Source organism: Erithacus rubecula, assembly GCF_903797595.1.
Source record: "Erithacus rubecula genome assembly, chromosome: 1".
Taxonomy (NCBI): Eukaryota; Metazoa; Chordata; class Aves; order Passeriformes; family Muscicapidae; genus Erithacus; species Erithacus rubecula.
In genome coordinates, this window is record NC_136658.1 from 56,164,013 (window position 1) to 56,186,111 (window position 22,099).

At 35.8% G+C, this 22,099-nt stretch overlaps 1 protein-coding gene across 1 annotated transcript in view; it reads left to right on the top strand.

The window, feature by feature from the left end:
- The window catches only part of MYCBP2 (MYC binding protein 2), a 173,487-nt gene that overhangs the window by 75,644 nt on the left and 75,744 nt on the right, over positions 1 to 22,099 (top strand). The window contains exons 22-38 of the mRNA XM_079304272.1: positions 1,228 to 1,432; positions 1,781 to 1,940; positions 4,254 to 4,426; positions 6,528 to 6,653; positions 6,747 to 6,874; positions 8,530 to 8,621; positions 9,481 to 9,615; positions 9,700 to 9,783; positions 11,016 to 11,112; positions 12,545 to 12,737; positions 13,353 to 13,627; positions 14,588 to 14,809; positions 16,429 to 16,620; positions 17,418 to 17,624; positions 18,367 to 18,498; positions 19,043 to 19,221; positions 21,766 to 21,908. Coding sequence (XP_079160398.1) covers positions 1,228 to 1,432; positions 1,781 to 1,940; positions 4,254 to 4,426; positions 6,528 to 6,653; positions 6,747 to 6,874; positions 8,530 to 8,621; positions 9,481 to 9,615; positions 9,700 to 9,783; positions 11,016 to 11,112; positions 12,545 to 12,737; positions 13,353 to 13,627; positions 14,588 to 14,809; positions 16,429 to 16,620; positions 17,418 to 17,624; positions 18,367 to 18,498; positions 19,043 to 19,221; positions 21,766 to 21,908 — 2,743 coding nt within the window. The remainder of the gene's footprint in view (positions 1 to 1,227; positions 1,433 to 1,780; positions 1,941 to 4,253; positions 4,427 to 6,527; positions 6,654 to 6,746; positions 6,875 to 8,529; positions 8,622 to 9,480; positions 9,616 to 9,699; positions 9,784 to 11,015; positions 11,113 to 12,544; positions 12,738 to 13,352; positions 13,628 to 14,587; positions 14,810 to 16,428; positions 16,621 to 17,417; positions 17,625 to 18,366; positions 18,499 to 19,042; positions 19,222 to 21,765; positions 21,909 to 22,099) is intronic.

Sequence of the window (22,099 nt, forward strand, 5' to 3'; positions counted from 1 at the left end):
CCAAAAACCTTTTTACAAGTGAAGACTGAAATTTTGAAAGTAGAAAGTCATATCCTGAATTAAAAGTGAGTAATATTTTGTTGCTTTTCAAACTTTAAGCAAGAGCTTTGGTGTCTGTGCTCCTGTCAAGACTGACATGGACATGTGAAGGTTTAAGCTTTGTTGTCTTGTGCTGAAACCTGAAAACCTGAAACCCTGAAAAACTAAATCCACTCTCAGAAATGGGATATGAAAGCTTGTCAGTTGCCTGAGGGTTTGTCCCCTTTCTCTAAAAGAAAAAATAAGTTTGAGCTGTATTTAGACCACTTCATTTTTGTGTCTGCTTTTAATATTGTGGTACTGGAAAGTTTGCTGAAAGCTTCATAAAGTTAAGACAAAATCAAAACAAAGCGTGTTACTTGAAGATGTCTTCACTAGGTTTACTTATATTATTATGAAGAAGTAAAGATGAGTAACGTACTGAACAGAAGACATTTTGCTGTATATACTTTTTTCTTTTCTCTAACAATTTTGACTTCATTGGCATACAATGCATTTTCTGTGCCTGAGGGAGGTAGGTGGAGCATAAGCAGTTTCTGGCAGCAGTTCTTTTATACTTAGGTGCAGTAGAAGAACTGTTGTCTCAGTAACTAGTTATACATAGAGGTAAGGCCCTAGATCTCCAGATAACTGTTAATGAACATGTGCAAAAGTGCTTGCTGAGGCACTTTATGCTTTTTTTAGCTCACGTTTGATATGCTGATTGATTTCTTGGTACTTTAAAGAGGTATTTGCTCTATAAAACTTAGTCCATATGAATTCAGAATTCAATGGAACTTGGACTTTATCTGAATATATGTGAATCTGTCTGAATATAGATACTTTTTCTTATGAATATATTCCTTGTTTAGCACTGACATTAATCAGATCTTGAACATTGTAGGAAAATAATACTTTTATTTTTGATTCTGAAGATGGAGATGAGAGTTATCCATCATAGAGAATTTCAGTTGTAATTAACAAAAACTTTACTCAAAAACCTAACTGAAAAGGGAGGAGTATATCTGTCAGTAGCTCATTCCTGGTAGTTAAATATGTAACACTTCACTTGGAGCAGCCATTGCATTTTGAAGGTAGTTTTGTGGTAAATTCTCTTCCAGCCTACCAATTTTGTGTGATAGAACTACTGAAGTAATTTAACCATCTTTGAGGCTGTTATTATCACTGATTCTTGCATTCTCTCCACAGAAAGGTCAGCTTGGCAGACCAATTCTGGATATGCCCTACTGGAATGCAAAACCAGCACCTATGCCTAACATAGGCTCCAAATATGGGCGCAAAGCTACATGGATCGGAGCGAGTGGAGACCAGACTTTTCTCCGGATTGATGAAGCTCTCATAAATTCTCATGTGCTTGCTACATCAGAGATATTTGCAAGCAGGCATATAATAGGCAAGAACTCCTATATTATTTTAAATGCTTGTAGATGTGCTGGAGAAGAAAGTGGGTTCAGTTGTGTGAACAATAGAGCAACAAGTCAAAAACATGGATGGAGAGAATGAAAATACTTCAGCCTTCTAGTTTTACTGCATGTGATGATCCTTTCTTTAGGAAGATGGTTTTTATTAAAAATAATAATGCAAAAATCTCACTTTCACTTGCATTTAAATCTTATTAGTATTTCTTTTGTTGTGCCAGTAAATCTGTTCTTCCTTACTGTATTATGTGGCATTTTCTAAGTATGAAGCATTAATGAGTGGAGTCTTCACATTTCTTTGTTCTTTTTGTTCCCTGATCTAGGTTTGGTACCAGCTTCAATATCAGAACCACCTCCTTTTAAATGTCTTCTGATAAACAAAGTAGATGGCAGTTGCAAAACATTCAATGATTCTGAGCAGGAAGACCTTCAAGGTTCTGGTGTGTGTCTGGATCCTGTCTATGATGTTATTTGGAGGCAAGTGTGGATTATTGCTATTAAAATAGTAATAGAGAAATTGTTTTCTAGGTATTTTACAAGGCTGAAAATTTGATTGCACTTATTTTTCCTGTAAATGAAAAGCAATTTTTACTCCTCCATAAATATTTTTCACGTTTTTTGGATGGTTTTCTTCAAGTAATCCCAAAACAAACATGTGTCTTGCCTGCCTTTTTCAAATTTTTTTTTTTTTTTTGCATCATTTTCATTCCAGTCTCATAATAATTTGGGGATTCACATCTGTTCTGTTTCTTTACTCTCTTAATTCCCTTTTCTCCATCTACATAACACTTGACTGAGTCGCTTCTTTGCCATATTCAGCTGCCATGTGTGTCTATCATAAATTGTTGTTCTTCTGTGAGGCTTAGTGGTTAAGATCACTAGAGAAGGGGTGTAGCAATGGTAATCTTTTCAGTTCTGACATTTTGGGAAGTCAAAATAAAGATGTTTGTTTAGATGATACAGACATTCAGACCAACTGTATTTGTTTCAGACTTTGGAATGTAGTCTTTGAGCAAGCATAGATAATAAGCCTTTTTTCCAACACAGAATCATGGCATCTAATTCTTCTATAACAATTTAAAAACCGTGTTAGCTAAGATTTAGAGAGAAATCTGAACTTTCATCTGAGTTCAAGAGCTTGATGATGTTTAAATTGTTTGAAGACAAAACAAGTTAGAGTGATGCAGGGAAGCCCACCTAGCCAGCAGTCATCTGGAAAAGATGGTATCTCATAGGATCCTGTCTTTAAAATCTACTTGCATCCTACTTGGGATGTCTTCATCCAAAATTGAGATTCAAGAACTTAACAGCCAATTAACATTGAAGCATGTGTTCACCAGGCACATTTCTGTATTACATAGGAAATATCTTGGATGTCTCTACTTCTGCATTTTGCACATCTGCAGGATTGTTTGAATTTCACTGGTTCAGTTCTTACTTTAATTATGTGGTGATGAGGAATAAGAGTAGCACCCACATCCCTTAGAGTTCTCTCTTTTTTCAGTGTGTTTAAATCCACTGAAAGACTCAATTTGTGAAATAAACCAGTTACCAGTGGCCATGGGAATACAGCAAGTTTCTGGGGAGGCAAGGCAAAGATACCCAACTAGAAGACAGTAAAATACTTATTCAGCTTGAGGAAGTACAAAGTCACATGTCTGATATTATGGGTGAACATGAATTGAGGTATTTTACTGTCTTGCAGTATTTTGGGGACTGTAGAATTAAGTCTAGAGCTTAAATGCTTAACTGAAGAGTGGACTTTTGAGACTGCAGATTTATTTCTCTTTTTTATCCCATTCTTGTTCAATAGAAAATACTAAAACAGTCTGCAGAAGAGACATGTTAATAAATATGCCTAGTAATAGTTAAATAATTGATATATTATTATTTCTGGACATTTTAATTCATGCCAATTTAAATGATAGATTCAGTTTCTCGTACAAGAGAGCATTCTGATGACGTGCAGCTTAAACATTTCTTCAAAGCTTTGTGACTTAATTTCTTAGTCAAATTCAAGTGGTTGTGGAATGTCACATGTGTATAAATTTGAACGTTGATAACTTACTAAAATCCTGAATGCATATGGTGCCCTTTAATATTTTTAGTTAAAACTATTTCTTTCTCCATTAGATTTTTAAAAGTGTACCAAGTGAAAGATCCTTTTGTGCTTCTTCAGAACACACCCATAGACTTATGTCTTCTTGCTGTTTCTTCCTTCTACATAATGGTTTCAAAGATTTAATTTTCTCTTTCTATGTGTTAATCTATATTATAGAAAGTCTTTGTATTCCCTTGTTTATACTGCCCTTTTTTATAATCCCTTAAAAACTCATGAGGCAATGTTACCCATTTGAAAAAGCCCAAACAAAATAGGTTGGATTCCTCAAGATTTTTTTTTCTTGTTTGAAGGTAAGCCTATAACTTTCACTTGGCATCTTTAAAATTTTTGAGCACATCTGCCATTCTATTTAGTACTTTGCTAGTTACTTCATACTTCTTAATAGATAATACTGTTTTAACGTTTATTAGCTTTAAAAAATGTCTTAACAATTTTTGAAATTTCTAAACCCATAATAAGACTGTTTGACTTAAAGTATAATAATATTTTTGTATATTTTCATTTGCTGGAATGTTATGCTAGTAAAGTTTTCATGTATTTGCAATAGTGATGCTCAATTTCAAAAGTTTATACCAGCAGATCTACACATTGCATTAAATAGCTTTAAAAATTAATTATTGGTTAGGTTATGTATTTTTTCAGTAGATGAAACGTTTTGTTTCTTCTTGCTCTAGGTTTTGCCCGAATGCCAGGGAACTGTGGAGTTACAACGCAGTAGTTGCCGATTCCAGGCTTCCTTCAGCTCCAGACATGCAATCCCGGTGTAGTATTTTGAGTCCAGAACTTGCTCTGCCAACAGGGTCCAAAGCTCTAACCACCAGATCTCATGCAGCTTTGCATATTCTAGGTATACATTTATAGTTCCTGAGTCATAACCTTAGATGAAATAAAGTAGCATAACTTCATGTATAAACAAATTGTAATCTAAAAACTTCCTGATTCTTTCAGTTAAAATTTTACTTTACAGTCTTTCACCATTGATCTTAACTACATCAGCCAAATTATAAAAGTTATCTTCTGCCATCTTAATAATGTTAGAGGATTTTAGAGTTCTGGTGAAACTTGTTGTTAGATGCCTGCATAACCAAGTAAGAGACCTTCCTAGATGACCTTTTTGGAAAGTCTGCAGAATAAAGTCAGTACTGTAAACCTGGAATCTCAAAAGAAAGAACTCAGACCTAAAAAAAAAGTGATCTTCAATAAGTTATTTTTATTTTAAAGTAAATGCAGTATATAAAATTAAAATAGTATCTTTGCAGTTTTGTATAGTGAGTTACTAAGAGAAGTATTATTTCATTTTGTAGGTTTTTTTTGGTCTAAAAATGCAAAACTTAAGTATACTGTGTTCATGTATAAACTGGCCATATGCAACACACCCAGTACTTCAAAGCACACTTTGGAAGTTATTTTAACTCATTTGTCCACTGAATATGCTAAGTCATCTGTTCCTTGACCTGCTCACTTCATTGCGTGCTAGAGATGTGATAGCTTTCAATTTAAACAGTACATTTTGGTGTCTGTGTCAAAGTAAGGCATATTAGGTACTTATGTGTATGAAACATAACACCTTTTGTGAAGACTTTCAGATCTGCTCATAATTCAGTTCCTACTTCAACTGTTTTTGGGTAATATTGTAAGTGTAAAAAGGAAAAAAAAAACATTTCTGGCATTTCATTTGCCATAGGAAAAGTTGCAAAGTAGGTTTAATGACATTTGTTTGTTCTTCTGGATAATAAATTAAGTTTATGTTAAGTAGCAAGCTTTGAGATTCTGCAGCTATGACCCTTTTACCTAATCAAAATATTAAACTACTCGATAGCTGTCTTAGTTTGAAAGACTGGTGTCTGCTACAGAAGGCAGGAGCCTCCCTTGGAATGGAAAATGTAAACCCGCTCCCTCCAAATTATGCTAATTTTGAAATTATGGGGCTCTCAGATGAGGATATGAGAATAGGAATAACAGTTCTTCACTACTGTGTACAATAAAGCAAACAAACAAGGACGACAGTGAAATGAACAACAGCCAGAACAGGAACCCAATAACAGTTCCCTTGGCTGCAGGCACTCCTCTTGGTGCGGTTCTGGGCATGGCCATCAGGGGCGCTGCTGGCTCCTGGCTGGGCAGGGCAGGTGCGATGATTCCCCCGCGCCTGCAGGGGGCGCTGTGGCGCGGGCTTGGGCAGCACGCAGATGGGATGGAGGGATGGGAGAGAGGCTTTGCTTCACTAACCCCTGGGGCAGTCGATCCCAATGCCCCAGCAGGACTCTTGGATGCACCAAGCTGGGACAGCAAGATGTCTCAGAAAGCAGGGGGTGTGGGGTTACAGTGCAGTGTAAGAGCAATGCCAAAGAAGTGGCAGGAGTGGGCAGTGGCAGCCCAGCTCCCAGCAGGGCAGGGAGAGGTGAGCTCAGGACCCTGGGCACCCAAGCAGAGAGTGATAGGTCCCTCTTTTAGTGAGGTAGGTGATTATAAGGTCCCAGATCAGTGGCTGCTCCCATGACCAGAGGCTCACCCCACAGCAGAAGCAGCAGCTCTGGGCTGGGCTCTGGCAGCAGCAGTGAATTCCCTTCCCCGAGCTCTGCTCCAACCATCCTCTTCCAAAGCCAGGAGAGAGAGCTGCAGCTGCTCCAACCCCTGTTCTTTACCTGCCCAATTCTCACAGTATCTCTGGCCCTTGGAGAGAAACTCCGGATAAGAGGAGGGCAACCAGATGCTCTTCTCCCCTGAGCTTGGCCATTTCATTTTTCTGAAGTACCCAGTTGTTAGTGTTTCCTAGCAACTTAGGGGGAAAAATTCTATAAGTAAAAAGGAACAACAGGAAAGAAACTAACCCCTGACAGAAGCATATGTGTGGTTTAGGTTTGATTGCTTTTATTTTCATTTCAATTTCAATGATTATAATCAACAATGAGAGAATTTGGGTTCTATTTGTTTTTGCTCTCTTTTAGGTTGCCTTGATACTTTGGCTGCTATGCAGGACTTAAAAATGGGTGTTGCAAATACAGAAGAAGAGACTCAAGCAGTAATGAAAGTTTATTCTAAGGAGGACTATAGTGTTGTTAACAGATTTGAAAGTATGTACATACAAAAATTCTATAGCACAAGCTGGTCAGCTTGCGAACAACAGACTAAGATTAATATATTTTTGTTGGGTTTTTTTTCTGCAGGTCATGGAGGAGGCTGGGGTTATTCAGCCCACTCAGTAGAAGCCATCCGTTTCTGTGCTGATACAGATATATTACTAGGTGGTCTTGGTCTCTTTGGTGGTAGAGGTGAATACACTGCTAAAATAAAGGTAGGAGTTCTTGTTTTGTTTTAAACAATAGTATGTCTCAAAATCACAACTTCAGTAATGCTATCTAAAACCATGATTAGTTTTATTTCATGATGAGTGTTTTACTGTGTGTGGACAGCATTATTCAGGCACTGTGGATGAAGCAGAGAACTGAGAATTGCCATCCTTACTTTTCATGAATTAGCCCATTCTTCCCTTCACTAAATGCTGTGCCGTCTTAGAGATATCTTGGTCAGGTATTTTAGTGGTCTGAATGGTTCTGTGATCTATTTACACAAAGCTCCAAGGTCCAGCAGCAGAAAATTGGTGTTGTGGGCTTCAGGTTAAAATCACATCCTATGTGATACTTGATGAGCTGTTTTCAAAAGCAGAAAGAGAGTCCTTATCAGGAGCCATTGCTTTCCACTTTCCCTGCCACTTCTTTCTCAGTCTGCTGTCTGGATAGCTTCTGCGCTGGGATTCTTCCATTGAGAGAAAATGGCACCAATTGCAATTAACTCTATGCCAGATGTAGGCATGATTACAGGAGGAACATGTGTGCTGATTATTTTAAAATAAATAAATCTGGCTTTGGATAAATAAACCTCACAGAAACACACAGTGTAGTGTCAAAGCTCTGGTTCTGGGTAAGTGTTCTCTGCTCCTATATTTAATGCGGATTTTGGTAAAAGAAGGTGTTATCTCTGAGATTTCTATTAGATATTTGTATTTGTATATTCAGAACATATAATTGTTGTTACTTGTCATTTAGTGAATTACTGAATTTTCTTCCTCTATTTTCAGATGAATAGGTATTGAGGTTTACTCTAGGTAAATGGATGACACATGCTTAGCAGTAACATTTGCATAAGTCAACTGGAGAGCCAAAACAAGTAGTTGCACTTTATTCTAGTTTAACATAATGACTGAAAATTGCAAGTGACTAAGTACAGCCAAGAAACTTAATGTTAGTCATGCCTTTTAAATGCCAGAGGTAATAACGTTGTGATAATGCTCTAATATTATATTTTCAATTTGTTTAGGATTAGCTTATAGCCAAGCTAAGATAAGATATAGATAAGATAGCCAAGATAAGATTTGCCAATCTTGCCGGAAATATGCTGTGTATTAAATAGGTGTTTGCAAGAGAAGATATAGACATGTACTGTGGTCCTTTTTCAAAATCATCACACTGTAGAAATTATTTTTAAGTAAGAAAGCAAAGTTCTCTTGGATATCGTGTTTTGTCCCAGTCACCAACTGTTTTTAACACTATTGACTGTCTGTGCTAAACTGTCAAGCTGTCCCTTTCTAGAGAAACTGAGTGTATTTTTTGTTTATATAGTACATTTCAGTCAGTGACAGAAAACCTACAGCTTCTGCCCAACTTTGCCTTTTTTAGATGCTCTGCTTTTGTCTTATTTGCAAGATTTAGGGAGTTTATCCACTTATAAATATGTCTGGACAGAAGGCTGGGAGGTCACTGTCAACTGCTGTTTCTTAACAGTTAATGCCTAACTTCCAAATGGGGTTTTGCCTGTTAGTGATATTAAGTACTAGTTATTTTTGGGAAGGAACAATAGTATACGATTTCCAGAATGCCAGACAAGAAAAGATGTTATTATGAAGTTTCTAACATATAAGACATAACTTTTCCTTGTTTATTATTTCACCAGTTGTTTGAATTGGGTCCAGATGGGGGAGATCATGAGACGGATGGAGACCTCCTTGCTGAGACAGATGTCTTAGCATATGATTGTGCTGCCAGGTAAAATGTTTAGTTTACCTACTCATACCTGCTTCTTGATCTCTTTTACTTCCCTGTACACATTTCAGTATCACTTTAAATATCAACAGAGATGGTCTACATCATTAGAATTTTGTAGCAAGTAAAACAGTTGAAGTGTATAGCAAAATAGTAAAACACCAGATATGTCCCCAAACCATTATGGTATTTAAATTAAAAGAAGAAAAAATAATCAAATTCTTGCTCTTGTATTCATCCAAGTCAAATCTTATCTTCCTCTGTTGAGACCACAAGATAAAATATTGCAGCAGCTCTTTTGTGCATATGGTTTGGGTTAGCCATGTTGTAGCTGCTTTTTCATTCCCTGTAATGAAGTCATTTAAATTTGAATTCATATGTAATTAATTCTTTCAGGTTTAAATCTTACATATCAGTCCCCTAAATATGTATTATATTACTTTCTTTAATAATTATTGTAATTACTAAGAATTTATGTACAAGTTCTTGTAATTTGCAAACATTTTCTGAAATCAATATTAAATAGCATTTTATAATTAATTCTTTGCTTGTAGTGTTATATATTAAATGTAATTTGGTTTATGTGCGTTAATTTAACATGATGTCTCCTTACCCTGTTTGGCATTGTTGTGATTTTCGCAGTTAAAGATCAAGCGTGACTTAGTCATTTTTAGGTCCTTCTGAACAATTATTTTTTAATTACTACAATATTTTTGGATTAAAAACTTTGAGTTTTGAATATAAATAGGTACAACTTAATGCCATCACTTCTCAATTTCTTTTATGATTAGGGTGTAATTTGTTAAAAGTTAATATAAAAAATAATTCACATCTAACATTTTCCAAAATTTACTTCTCCCAGAGAGAAATATGCAATGATGTTTGATGAGCCAGTACTCCTGCAAGCTGGCTGGTGGTACGTAGCCTGGGCAAGAGTGTCAGGACCTAGCAGTGATTGTGGATCTCATGGACAAGCCTCTATTACTACAGATGATGGGTATATATTTTTTTCTATATTTTTAATTGGGAAAGGAGGAGCTCTAGTAAGACTTGAATAATAACTGGGTTATTTCTCTTTCAGTGTTGTATTTCAGTTTAAAAGTTCCAAGAAATCAAATAATGGTACAGATGTGAATGCAGGGCAGATTCCGCAACTGCTATACAGGTAATACTTCAACTTCTGGAACAGTTTACTGACATGTTTTTTTAAATACAAGTATTAAGTTAACTGTATTTTATGAAAGTATTATTGTATTAAGCAAAGGGAATCAGTATCTGAAAAATGTGAGGAAAATTAGTGTCTTTGAGAAAAGTAATGAAATTATACCCACATTTACTTCCTTGTATTTCTCATGCAGTTATCCTGCATGAGTCTTGAGATTTTCATTTACCTCCCTAGAATCTCACAATTTCATATAATATGAGTAATATTTTTTTGCTAGTTGGGAACTACTGTATTTGATTGCCCTCAGTTTAGGAACTGTATATTTTTGAGCAGACAATTAATGAAACAAAGCCAAAATCAACAATGAACTGTGCTTTACAATAAGGTACCATAAACTTATCATTACCATGATAAATGTTATGTGTTTTAATGATCAGGAACTCTTTCACTGTGTTGATAGTATATTTTACAAATTTTCTCAGATACATACATGACATAATTTTTATATTTTGTGTGTGTGTATAATTCCCCTGGCCTCCATGCTAATTCTGAGACTTAGAATTCTTTCATAGCAGTTCTCTTGCTATGTCCTTTTCTAAGTTCTTTCACAGAACAGCTCACTTCTGCCATTAAGCTTTCTGTCCATAGATGCCCTGTCCCTCTAGGTGAAGGTTTCATTTTGATGTATATGAAGTCCTGGCATGACAGATTTATCATTTGGGTGATTTCTATGGAGAGATAGCTGTAGCCAAAAAGCAAACAAGCCTTGAGGCCTTTGAAGATCAATGAGTGGCACAAAAGGGAAGGTGCTGTGGTGATAGGTGCTGTATGCATTTTTAACCTCCACATATATTTTCCCTTCATAAAATGGTGTTTTTTAATGAGTAACATTTCTAGTCATGATGTCATCTGAGGAAATACAGTAGATACTTGTAATAGTTGCATATAATTAAATCTCCTCCTCATTTTCAGTTGTCACAGTACTGCCAGTTGAACAGAATTCAAGATACTTGGTTCCTGGTCTAGAATGATTAGGAAGCTGGAAGAAGTTATGTTGAAACTGAATTTTTTTTGAAAATTAAACCTTTGTTTCACTTGGTTTCTTTTTTATTTTACCCACTTGAACAATAAAACCAATAAAAACTACAAAAACGAAACACCAAACCCAACCCAAAACTCTACTTAAAGTAAAACCTGGAGATTTCAAGTAAGTTCTAAAATTGTTCTTCCAGGTTGCCAACAAGTGATGGCAGTGCATCCAAAGGAAAACAGCAAACTAGTGAACCCGTACATATTTTAAAGAGATCTTTTGCCAGAACAGTCTCAGTGGTGAGTACTATCAAGAATCTTCTGTCTTTCCTATAAGTTCATTCATGGTTAGGAAACTGAAAGATGTAGAAATAATGTGGAAATAATAATGGTTTTGTGCTCACTTTCTCAAGCAGAAGTGGGGTACAGTGACAACATATTTTATTTTTCACTTTTTCTGAAGATTTCATTTTGTTGTTCAACACCAGATACTTGTATTTTGCTTTCTCTAAGGTACAACTTCATGAAATTCACCACATATGATAATAATGACAGAAACAAAACTTTTTAAATCCTCCATTTTTTTGTAATCTATCATGCACTTCTGTTTAGCTTTCAAGTACTGTAAATGTCATGTAGTGGCCATGGTCCTGCAGATCTTAACTGTTTAAAAATAAAGTGAAGACAGCCCAAATAATACTTTATGGCAGGAATGTTGTCCCAGTCTGGGGTTCCTCCTTTGCCCCGAGATCACTGCAGAGGGACACGAAGGTGGTTCAAAACCTGTTTTTCCCCGAAGCCGCCGAAGAGAGACTGCCGGAGACAGTTTTCTCTTTTTCCAAGGACAGTTTATTGTTTCTTATCTCTGGGACACTTTGCCTGGCCAGCAGCGGTCTGCTCAGCCTGGCATCCATGGTGGAATCTGCCTGGTCAAGGCAGGGCTTATCTTATATAGTTAGTACTACGTATTACATGTTTACAAAATTTTACCAATACAATACAATTTTATTAAATGGTCCAGCCCTGACCCCAACCAATCCAAGAGTGCCAACGTGTCACCCAACATGGATGACATGGAGAAGAAGGAGGAAAAGGTGTCCACCCCCCAAATTCTCCTTGGCCACGTGTCCCTTATCATAAACATTCAAGAAAACCTATTTATCTACGTTCTAACATTCTAATTTACACTCTACTCATCATTATTTTCTGTGTCTCTTCTCTCAATGTGGGCAGATTCTCCCAAGGAGCCAAATCCAGCCCCTGCAGCTCCTGGGCAGCACTCAGGGGTCTCTGAGGGGTCTGCCAGGGGGGTTTTTGCACCCCCAAAGGAGCCAGGGAAAAATCCTGGACTCCCACAGAATGTATTATGTCAAAAGTCAGTCTTTCACTCTTCTGTAGATAAAGTAAATAAAGTTTACTGAAAAATCTTCTTTACAGGTGAATGTATTTTTTAGTTATTCAATGACTGAGAGGCTTCCACACCTAATATTCTAATTAGGTTATAGGTAGATTTTATTGTGGTATTACAGTGAAGTGTTCCCTGCATTCTCAGTAGGTTTTTTATTCTCAAGGAAATTAGGATTTGTGTGTGGCATGGTAGATATGTATAGATATAAATGTGCTTTCATAATAAACATAGATATAGATGCTATTTATACTGATGCAGAACAGTAATTTCTTTTTTTTTTTTAACACTAAATCTGTGTTTGGTATCCTTCATACCTGGAAACAGGAATGCTTTGAATCTTTACTGAGCATTCTTCACTGGAGTTGGACAACACTGGTGCTGGGAGTTGAGGAGCTTCGTGGGCTGAAGGGTTTCCAATACACTGCTACTCTTCTGGATTTAGAAAGGTTGCGTTTTGTGGGCACTTGCTGCCTGAGATTGCTGAGAGTTTACACCTGTGAAATATATCCAATATCAGGTATTCCTCTCAGTTCACTTCTTTCATATTTATTAGGAAATAATGTGCAGGGCATTTATGGTTTGATGTAATTGTTCATGTAGGATATGATATAAAATAGATTAGCTCACACAGGGTTTTATTGGAGCAATTAAAAGACTTGCTGTCAGGAACAGGAAATTTTCAATTGTCTGCATAACTAAGTATCCTAGTACCACATGTTTACACTGTAACCAGTGTATTTTAAAGTTAATTTCCTGTTTGACTTGTAAGTTGAGTTGTGTTTAGACTATTTGTATCTTCTTTTTTCCCCTTTCTGGACATAGAGTTTGCTATGGTGGTGAGCACAGTGTGAATTTGAAAGATTGTATGTTTTTCTTGCCTGTACTTTAACAATGCTCATTAAAACACAGTATATATATAAAAGATCAGAAAAGTGGGAGTTTTTAATACTTGGGTTTCTTGATAGAGTTTAACACCCTTTCACTGTTTTACTTTTGAAATTTACTTCTCTGTATGTAGATTCAATAATGTTTCTAAATTCCAGTTTTTTCTATTTGCATGTAAAATACGCATTTTAACATGAAAATGTTTCATTATTGTACATTTAATGCTTCTGTTTATGTAATCTTCTAGCTACAGCTAAGGCGGTTGTAGAAGAAACCAGCAAACTAGCAGATTGCATTGGAAAAACTAGGACCTTGCTGAGAAAAATTTTATCTGAAGGAGTTGACCATTGCATGGTGAAGTTGGACAATGATCCACAAGGATATCTCAGTCAGCCTCTCAGTCTGTTAGAAGCTGTCCTTCAGGAATGCCATAATACATTCACAGCTTGCTTCCATTCATTCTATCCAACACCAGCTCTCCAGTGGGCATGTCTTTGTGACTTGCTGAACTGTTTGGACCAGGTACAGTAAAGTGGCACAAGTAAATACTAAGCTTAGCTTGCCCTTTTGCTCAGATTGAAGCCCAGTAACACTTAAAACTGTTACTAATTTTTTGCAGTTATCCTGGTTTGCTTCTTAAATTCTGTTGTTCTGTTATGTTTTGGATTTTTTTTTTTTTAATGACTGGTTATTGCATTTGTTTCTGGTTTTGTTTGTTATGGCTGTTCTCTATATTTAGTTCAATAAGAGCCTAGGAACTTTGTCTTCTTTAGCTTTTAAGATTTTCTGTGGGACAGTGATGAGAATTTGTGGTGCTGGTAACTGTCAGCACCTGCTTTTTCAGTGTTGAAATATATGCCTTATATGTGCTTTCTCTTGCTGCATGTTGCATAAGAGCATCTATGGGTATTTTTTATCACTAATACTTAAGTAACTCCTCATTATTAAGCATTAAACATTGTTCTGATCCAGCCAAGTACATAAGAAGCAGCTGGAAATACTATTCTATAATCAACAACTTTCTTCTTTTGCTTACTGTGAATGAGCATCCCACATCAAACAGTGTAGTTGGTTGCTTGCATTCCTTGTGGTGAGATGTAAACAGTTTGCTGTTTTGCATGAAAATTCATTTAGCATATACAATTTCAAGGAAAAATCTGTTCTTTAATGTATTACTCTAATTAAGTTGATTATAATTGTTAATTATAAGAAAAGCCTTATCTTCAAAAGATACCGTCATTTCAAAAGTAATACTAGACGAGTTTGTTATTTTAGAATATGCCAACCAAGATATTTTAATTACTCCAGTTTTGATGATCTAAATTCAAGCTTGTGAGAGAAGGCAATGTTAAATTCATAGGAAAGCTTTCTCTAAATCATTTTTCTTAATTACAATAAAGCTCAGATGTTCCTTTCAAAAGTAGTTTTTCTGTTACTTCAGTGCAGTGGTGCCATTCTGTTAATTTCTTTTTACGTCCTAAGGATATCCAGGAAGCGAATTTCAAGACCTCCAGCAGCCGTCTCCTTGCTGCTGTCATGTCAGCTCTGTGCCACACGTCGGTGAAGCTGACCTCCATCTTCCCCATTGCGTACGACGGAGAGGCCTTGCTGCGCTCCATGGTCAAGCAAGTCAGCACAGAGAACGACTCTGCTCTCGCCCATCGCTTTCCCCTGCTGGTTGCACACATGGAAAAGCTGAGTCAGGTCAGGGTGTATTCTAAAAATTTAATATTTTACTTTGCAACAAAAAGCTGTTACATACCTGCAAGGTTTTGCTTGATAAGGATGGACGTGAATTTACCTGTTTCCTTTCTAAAAGGCTTATTTCAGAAACTTCTTTTTTACGATTTTCTACATTTTATCTGAAATACTCCAACTGTTTCTTCTTTGGATAATGTCTAAGCAGCATGGTTCTCATATTGGAATATTAAATTGGAAGAAATATCCTTTGGAGTAGTATTCTGTTGCATAGTGTTTTCTGCAACGGTTTTTTAGCTTTTTCATGTGATCACAAGGAGGAGCATGTAAATACATGTGATGTTTTGAGGAAGAGTCAACACAACTTGAGTAATAAACAGTCATGGCCCAAACTGGAGTTCTTAAAGGAATCCCAGTTCATACTATTCTAGCAAAGGTTTTTAAACAATTTCCTAATCAAGGGCTTCTAAATGTTGTATTGTTGCAGTTCTGTAATTTTAGAATTGATTTACAGGAACGAGAAGGGTATAGATAATAATCAGGGAAATGGGACTTCAGTTGGGAGACAACAGGGGTAAGATAATATGAAATTATGAATTATGCAAGAAAAGTAAATAAAGGATATAAATAGTAAATAAAGGTCTACCATTACAGGAAGTTTAGAGCAAAAGGTACGGTCAGAAGTTTTCTGCTCTTCATAAAATACACAGTTAAGCTGTGGGGCACACTCCTGTAGGCCTGTATTGTGCTGAAAGCTTTCATGGACTTGGAAAGCACCAGTGCAAATTAATGAAGGAAAAAACCAACAAGGCACTATTAAATGTAAATTAAATATTTGTCTTGGATATAGCAGCCTCCTGACTGTAAAGGAGGGAAAAGTGTTCTGTACAGGTTTCCTTCACCTGATCGATTTCCGTATTTGTTCACTACTTGGATACTTTCTGGGGATACAGAGGGGTGAGAGTTAATCACTGGATTTTCATCAGTAGAGCTAATTTTATTTTTCTTATCGGAAATTATTTTCAGCATGGTTGACTGTTATAAGAAACAGTGGATGTCTCTGCTAGCCAGAAGACACAATAGATGCCTAAGCTTAGATTTGTTTCTTAGTCTTCATTCAGCAGAGAGCAACTGTGTTTATAATCATCCCACCACTGCTTTTGTCTTTGTATAGAAGATTCTTTTTGCTCGCACCAAAACAATAAAGCTTCCAAGTTTCTTTTTTAAACACTACAGAAGAAAATTATATGAGCAGTTTCAAAGGTATCTATCCACTGTGTTTTAATGTATGCTTTTAAAGCCCTCAGGTTTTATGGCTATATTGTAGACAAAGAAGAGACCTCTGCTAGGAAGGACACCTGTATATTACATTTTTCCAATGCAATAAAAGACTTGTCACCAGCTCATTCAGGAAATTAGTGACATTAATCAATTCTTTTGACAAAGGAATACATGCTATGATAGCTTTGAGAATTTTAATTCTTTTTCCACCTTCTAGACATTGCTTATCTTTATGAAGTCACAGATATTTCACTTGCCTGATACTTATAATATGTGAAAGTTATTTGGCTTGTTTTGGTTTTTAATAACCACGTCATTAATCATTGTTTTTGTTCATACTGCAGAGTGAAGAAAATGTTTCAGGGATGACAAGCTTTCGGGAAGTGCTGGAAAAGATGTTGGTCATTGTTGTTTTACCAGTACGGAACAGCCTGAGAAGAGAAAATGAACTTTTCTCCTCACATCTGGTTTCTAATACCTGTGGGTTGCTTGCTAGTATTGTGAGTGAGCTTACAGCATCAGCATTAGGATCTGAGGTAAAGCTGCTTTAAAATCATTTTTAGAAGTCTTTCAGGGCAAAAATATTATGAATGTAATACAGGCCATGATGGGTGTTTTAGAGGTATACACATCTTTCAGAGATTCTGGAATTTTCTGTTTTGAGTAGTGCAGATGTTTTGCATAAATTTAAAAGCATATATTCAGTGTATTAGAGAAGTACTGTTGATAATCAGCTATTTCATTAGGGCTGCAGAATACTGCAGATTGTTTAAAATGGCAAATTTTTGAATGCTCTGCTTTTTGCCTGCATATGTGTGTTCATATACAATCCTTTCAGGAGACCATAACTTTGTTAAGTGACAGAAAGGTATTTGACTTTGTTAAAGGCGTGTCACTGTCTCTGTGCTATCAGCAGGCTTTTCTCACAGAAAGAACCAATCTTTTGATAACATCTTGATTCAAGGTGTTTTTACCATTATGTAACATCTGTTTCTGCCCTCTCTTAATTGACTGTACCTAAGGCAGAAATACCAAACTTTTCTTTTAGAACATCTGATCTGTATTTTTTGCTAATTCATCCCATAAAACATATATTTAAATACTTTAAAAAACCAAGTTGGTTTCCTAATTTTTCCTTCCAATTATCAGAAATGCTTTCTTTTTTCTTTAGTCAGTATCAACTAGAAGGCTAAGTAGAGGCATCTTCTGTGCTTTATGAATTGACTTTTAAAATGTATCCAGCTGAAAAATCCCCTAATTTAATTCACTTTATTGAAGTTGGCTAACATTTAGCAGTTAATATTTTCTGACAACTGTATTTAACTTTCCACAGGTTGATGGACTGAATTCTCTCCATTCTGTCAAATCCACTCCAAATCGATTCACTAAAACGAGTCAGGGAAGAAGCTGGAATACTGGGAATGGATCTCCTGATGCAATATGTTTCTCTGTTGACAAACCTGGTGTAGTTGTAGTAGGATTTTCTGTTTATGGTGGAGGAGGAATTCATGAGTATGAGTTGGAGGTATTAGTCGATGATGTAAGTACTGCATTTGGGGAAACAATTTGAACAGAAGTAACCTCAGGATTTTTTAGAGTGATTACAATGTGATATTTTCATATTCTTATTTAGTCTAGGTTAACAGTAAAACAATGCACTGATAGTAGGGTTTTTTGCTTGTGATGAAGATTTTTGTGTTACTGCAAGCTTCATACCATATCTAGGAGGATCTTTATCTTTGTTATTGTCTTGAACTCGTCCTTTATTACAAGTAATATTTGAGGTATCAGGGGCTCTTCACTTTCTGGAGCTAAATGTAAATTAGTACCAGTAACCTCACTGTAAACCATGGATGAAAATAAGAAATGAGGTTAAAACCAAATATTGCAGAAAAGAGTAACAGCCTACCTGCATGATCAGGCTGTACCTACAGCTGTTTCATTTGCTGTTGATGTACTCTCTCAGAAACAGCATAGAACTGCATTGTGGGTTCTTCTAATGAAGCAAAACTTTTCTTTTGCACATAGTGGTTTGCTATAACTGAAGATTCTGATCTCTTCCAAAGGACAAGCATAGGTTACTAGGGGAAATAAACCTCTCATCTCAGTAATTTCCTCTCTAGGGGAAAGGCTTTACTGTTGAACCTGTCTAAACAGGTTTCTCATCTTTTTTTTGTAATGCCATGTGTAAAAATTATACAATGAAACATAAATTGCACAATTGCATGTGTCATGTATTTACATTATAAATGTTTTAAAAGTACTTTGTTTCTTTGAATCAGAGTGATCATACTGGAGATGCAACTCATTCTCATAGATGGACCTCGTTAGAATTGGTTAAAGGAACTTACACCACGGATGATTCTCCTAGTGACATAGCTGAAATCAGACTTGACAAAGTTGTGCCACTGAAGGTAAATAAAATAAAAGCACATCTGTACATTTCATAAAGCTTTTTAAATAACAGAATTGAAATGGTCAGTGTAAATTGTTTGGGTTTATGGGTGCCCATTCACAAGCTGATCTTGACACATGTGCTTCATAAAGTCTCAGTTTCAACCTAGAAATTAAAAATTCCAAATCCTGTCAGCTAGAAGAAATTAAATCCCAAATTTTATAATTGCTTGAGACTGTAGTTGCTTAATAATTTTAAAGAATTTTTAAAAGTGCAACTTTTTTTGTGCAACTTGATAGTTAATTTTCTTGGATATCTGCTTGCTCTTCAAGTAATTAGTAGTAATTATGGCACATAGTTTGGGAATGTGGAATAGCTCTGATTTTTGTTAAATGCTGCAGGTTTTTTGTCCAATTTCATTTGTAGACTGCTTTGAAGGCCTTTTCAGACTCTCCAGTATTAATGTAAAATAATGGCTTTCATATACCATGAAGTCATTAGATACTTATGTAGAAGATGTTACCTGTTTTACAATGCAACCTATTTTTGCTGTCCTTTCTAAGGAAAACGTGAAATACGCAGTTCGTTTGAGGAATTATGGAAGCCGGACTGCCAATGGAGATGGTGGAATGACCACAGTTCAGTGTCCAGATGGTGTAACCTTTACATTTAGTACATGCAGTCTGAGCAGTAATGGCACCAACCAAACACGAGGTCAAATCCCGCAGATTCTTTATTACAGGTTTGTGTGTTGTAGTGATTCATTTCTAAGAACAGTGAATGAAACCATCACGGTGATGTTATACTATATCTGTTCTTAAGAAGTGGTAGAAATAAACGCATGCAAAATGTGTTTGTGATGCATCTTCCAGTCTTGTTTTAGATTCTCTGGTTTTTTTGACTTGACAAATAATGTGGTGGTTGACTTCTTGCAAGGTCCATTGTTTATTATCTTAAAGCTCTAAGTATGGGGAATTTGTAAGATACACTATTTCAATTTCTGTTTTTTCTATGCCATAAGAGATATCTGAGAGATTATGCACTGGCATGTTTCTCTCCCCAGTTTATTCAGTTTCCAAAAATAATTGCATCAGGTAGTGAACAAGGTCCATTTATATAGGAACTGTCTCCTCTCTTACTTAGAGTTGAAAGGTATAAAAAGAGAAATTGCAATTGCTGGAAGAAAATCAGCTGAAACATCTGACTGTCCTGCAGGGGGGCTATACTTCAGCCTTTCAGGATGACAGTAGGAATTCACTTGTGGTAATGCTTTTGCAGAAAGCATTGCTTTTGTGTTTGAGGTGCTTACCCTGATTTGTACAGAGACATGGTTTTCAAACTGTCAGCACAAGACTGATCAACAGAAGATGGAAGGAATAAATGGATCAATGAATAATAATTTGCTTTTGTGTGAGAAGTACCTATGTAATAAAAGATGTAGTAGATATAAACAGTAATACTACACCAACTGATGTATTTTAGGCTAACAAGCACATGAACACGTTGCTCTTAAGAAGGTTTTTAAGAAGATAAAATAGGAAGAAATAAGGTGACCTGCAAAATTATAGTCATAGTATATTTGAAGATGTAAGATAGCGCTAAACTACCTTAAAACACGGGATGGTGCTCAAAGATCCAGCTTGTCAGTAAAAACAGTAATTGCTTATTAAAGAATGGAATTTCAGTGGGGCAGATCATGATCCTTTAATTGATTTAGTCTCCTGAAATCTTGGACTTTATTTTTAAGTATCATAATTGGAAAGTGTCATTAGGTAAGAAGGATGAAAGACACTCCTAGATTGTCTGCTTTTATACAGGCAAGAGAGAAAATTCAAGAGACCTAGCAATTTCTTTGATTTCAGAAAAACAAAGGAAGTAATTTCAGTAATGGAATCTTCAAGGCATTCTAACAATGGTAAATTAACATATGAAAAAACCCACACCAAAGTCCTGTCTTCAGATCAGAACAGTCTCAGGTTTTTTTGTTTCAATTGATAAAATACAAAGAAGCTTTCGGAAGACTAGTGGTACAAGTCAGAACTATTACAGCATAAATTGTGTTGAGAGAAATTGCAGCTGCTGTGCTGTAGTCACAATGTCTTTTGTAGTTTGCATGGACAAGATAAATTTAATGTTCTCTGATGCATGACTATGGTTATGGACTTAGTTTGAGGACTCATTGTTTGATACATAGTGATTTGAAGTTTTGATTTGCCTACAGCAAATAAACAAATGTTCAGTCAGCTATTATAGAACAGCTTGTAAAAGTCACACTGTGTTTTGTTTGGAGGATGCTCAGATATCAATTGAATTGTTTCTTAGCCATATGCAAAGAAAGGCCACATACAGAAGTTAACACACTTTTTGGTAAGGGCAGGAAAGTTTTGGAGGGGTTTGGTGGAAAAGTACTCAGTTGAATTGCACCTACCATCATTGCTAAAAAATTCAGATGAAAAAGGCTTGAAGGTGACAGCAAAGCTACAATTCTAGGATACTTTGAAAAAACAATCTTTTTGTAAGAGTGGTTGATTCACATCACAGAGAAGGAGAGAGATCCTTGTTCACTGAACTACTCAAAGTAAAATTTCTGAATGTTCTGAAGCACTCATCCTCAGAATTCTACCGGACAAACATATCCAAAAGAGAATGGTAGATTTTGTTTTACATGTTGACTAAGTGATTTTATTTCTCTGTGCCAAAGCTTAATCACTATCATACTGAAGGCTTGAATTAGTTTTTAATTGTCATTTGATAGCTTTGAAAAAGCAAATTGAACCTTATTGAAATGCTTTAACATAAAATGTTATTTAGGAGAGCCTAATTTGACATACAGAGTGGATTTAAAAGAAAGAACTATTTGATAAGGGTGAGCCCAAGACTGTATTCCAAAGCCATAATTGATCTTTGAAATAAGAAGGGTGAATCTTTGTCTCTTATGAAAATGCAGAAATACTTGTTACTCTGAAGCATTTAGCATTTCTTTGTTTTTACCAAGACAGGCTACTGGCGTGGGAAGAGATAGCAGTTAATACATTCCTGTGATTTGAAAGGCATCTAGAGATAGGAAACATTTCAGAAAATTTCTTTTTGTACTTTTTGCCAGACAAAGTTATTGCAAAGGACTAACAAGGAGACTTTTCCTCCAAAATATCTTCTATAAGTTCTTTGTGGTTTTTATTGCTGTATCATAAATTTTTTTTGCTTATTCTATGCCAAAAATTAGTCAGGTTTTTTTTTAATGTAATTTTGTATTTGTGAACTTACTTTAACTTAATCCACTATCCAGGAGTGAGTATGATGGAGATCTGCAGTCACAGCTGTTGAACAAAGCTAATGAAGAAGACAAAAACTGTAGCAGGGCTCTTTCTGTTGTGAGTGCTGTTGTACGAGCAGCCAAAGACTTGTTGCACAGAGCTCTTGCTGTAGATGGTAAGGCTTGAGAAAATTTACTTTTCAAAACTTTTAACTTTGCCTAGCAAGCCCTAATAGTAGAATGTCATTTGAATAAAAAAGCTATGATGTTTCTCTTTTGCTTTCCAAAGAATTTTTTCCTAACCTTTCATTCCTGTAGATAGCGAATTGTGAGTAACTTTTATATCATTTGAGTTATGCTTGTGGTA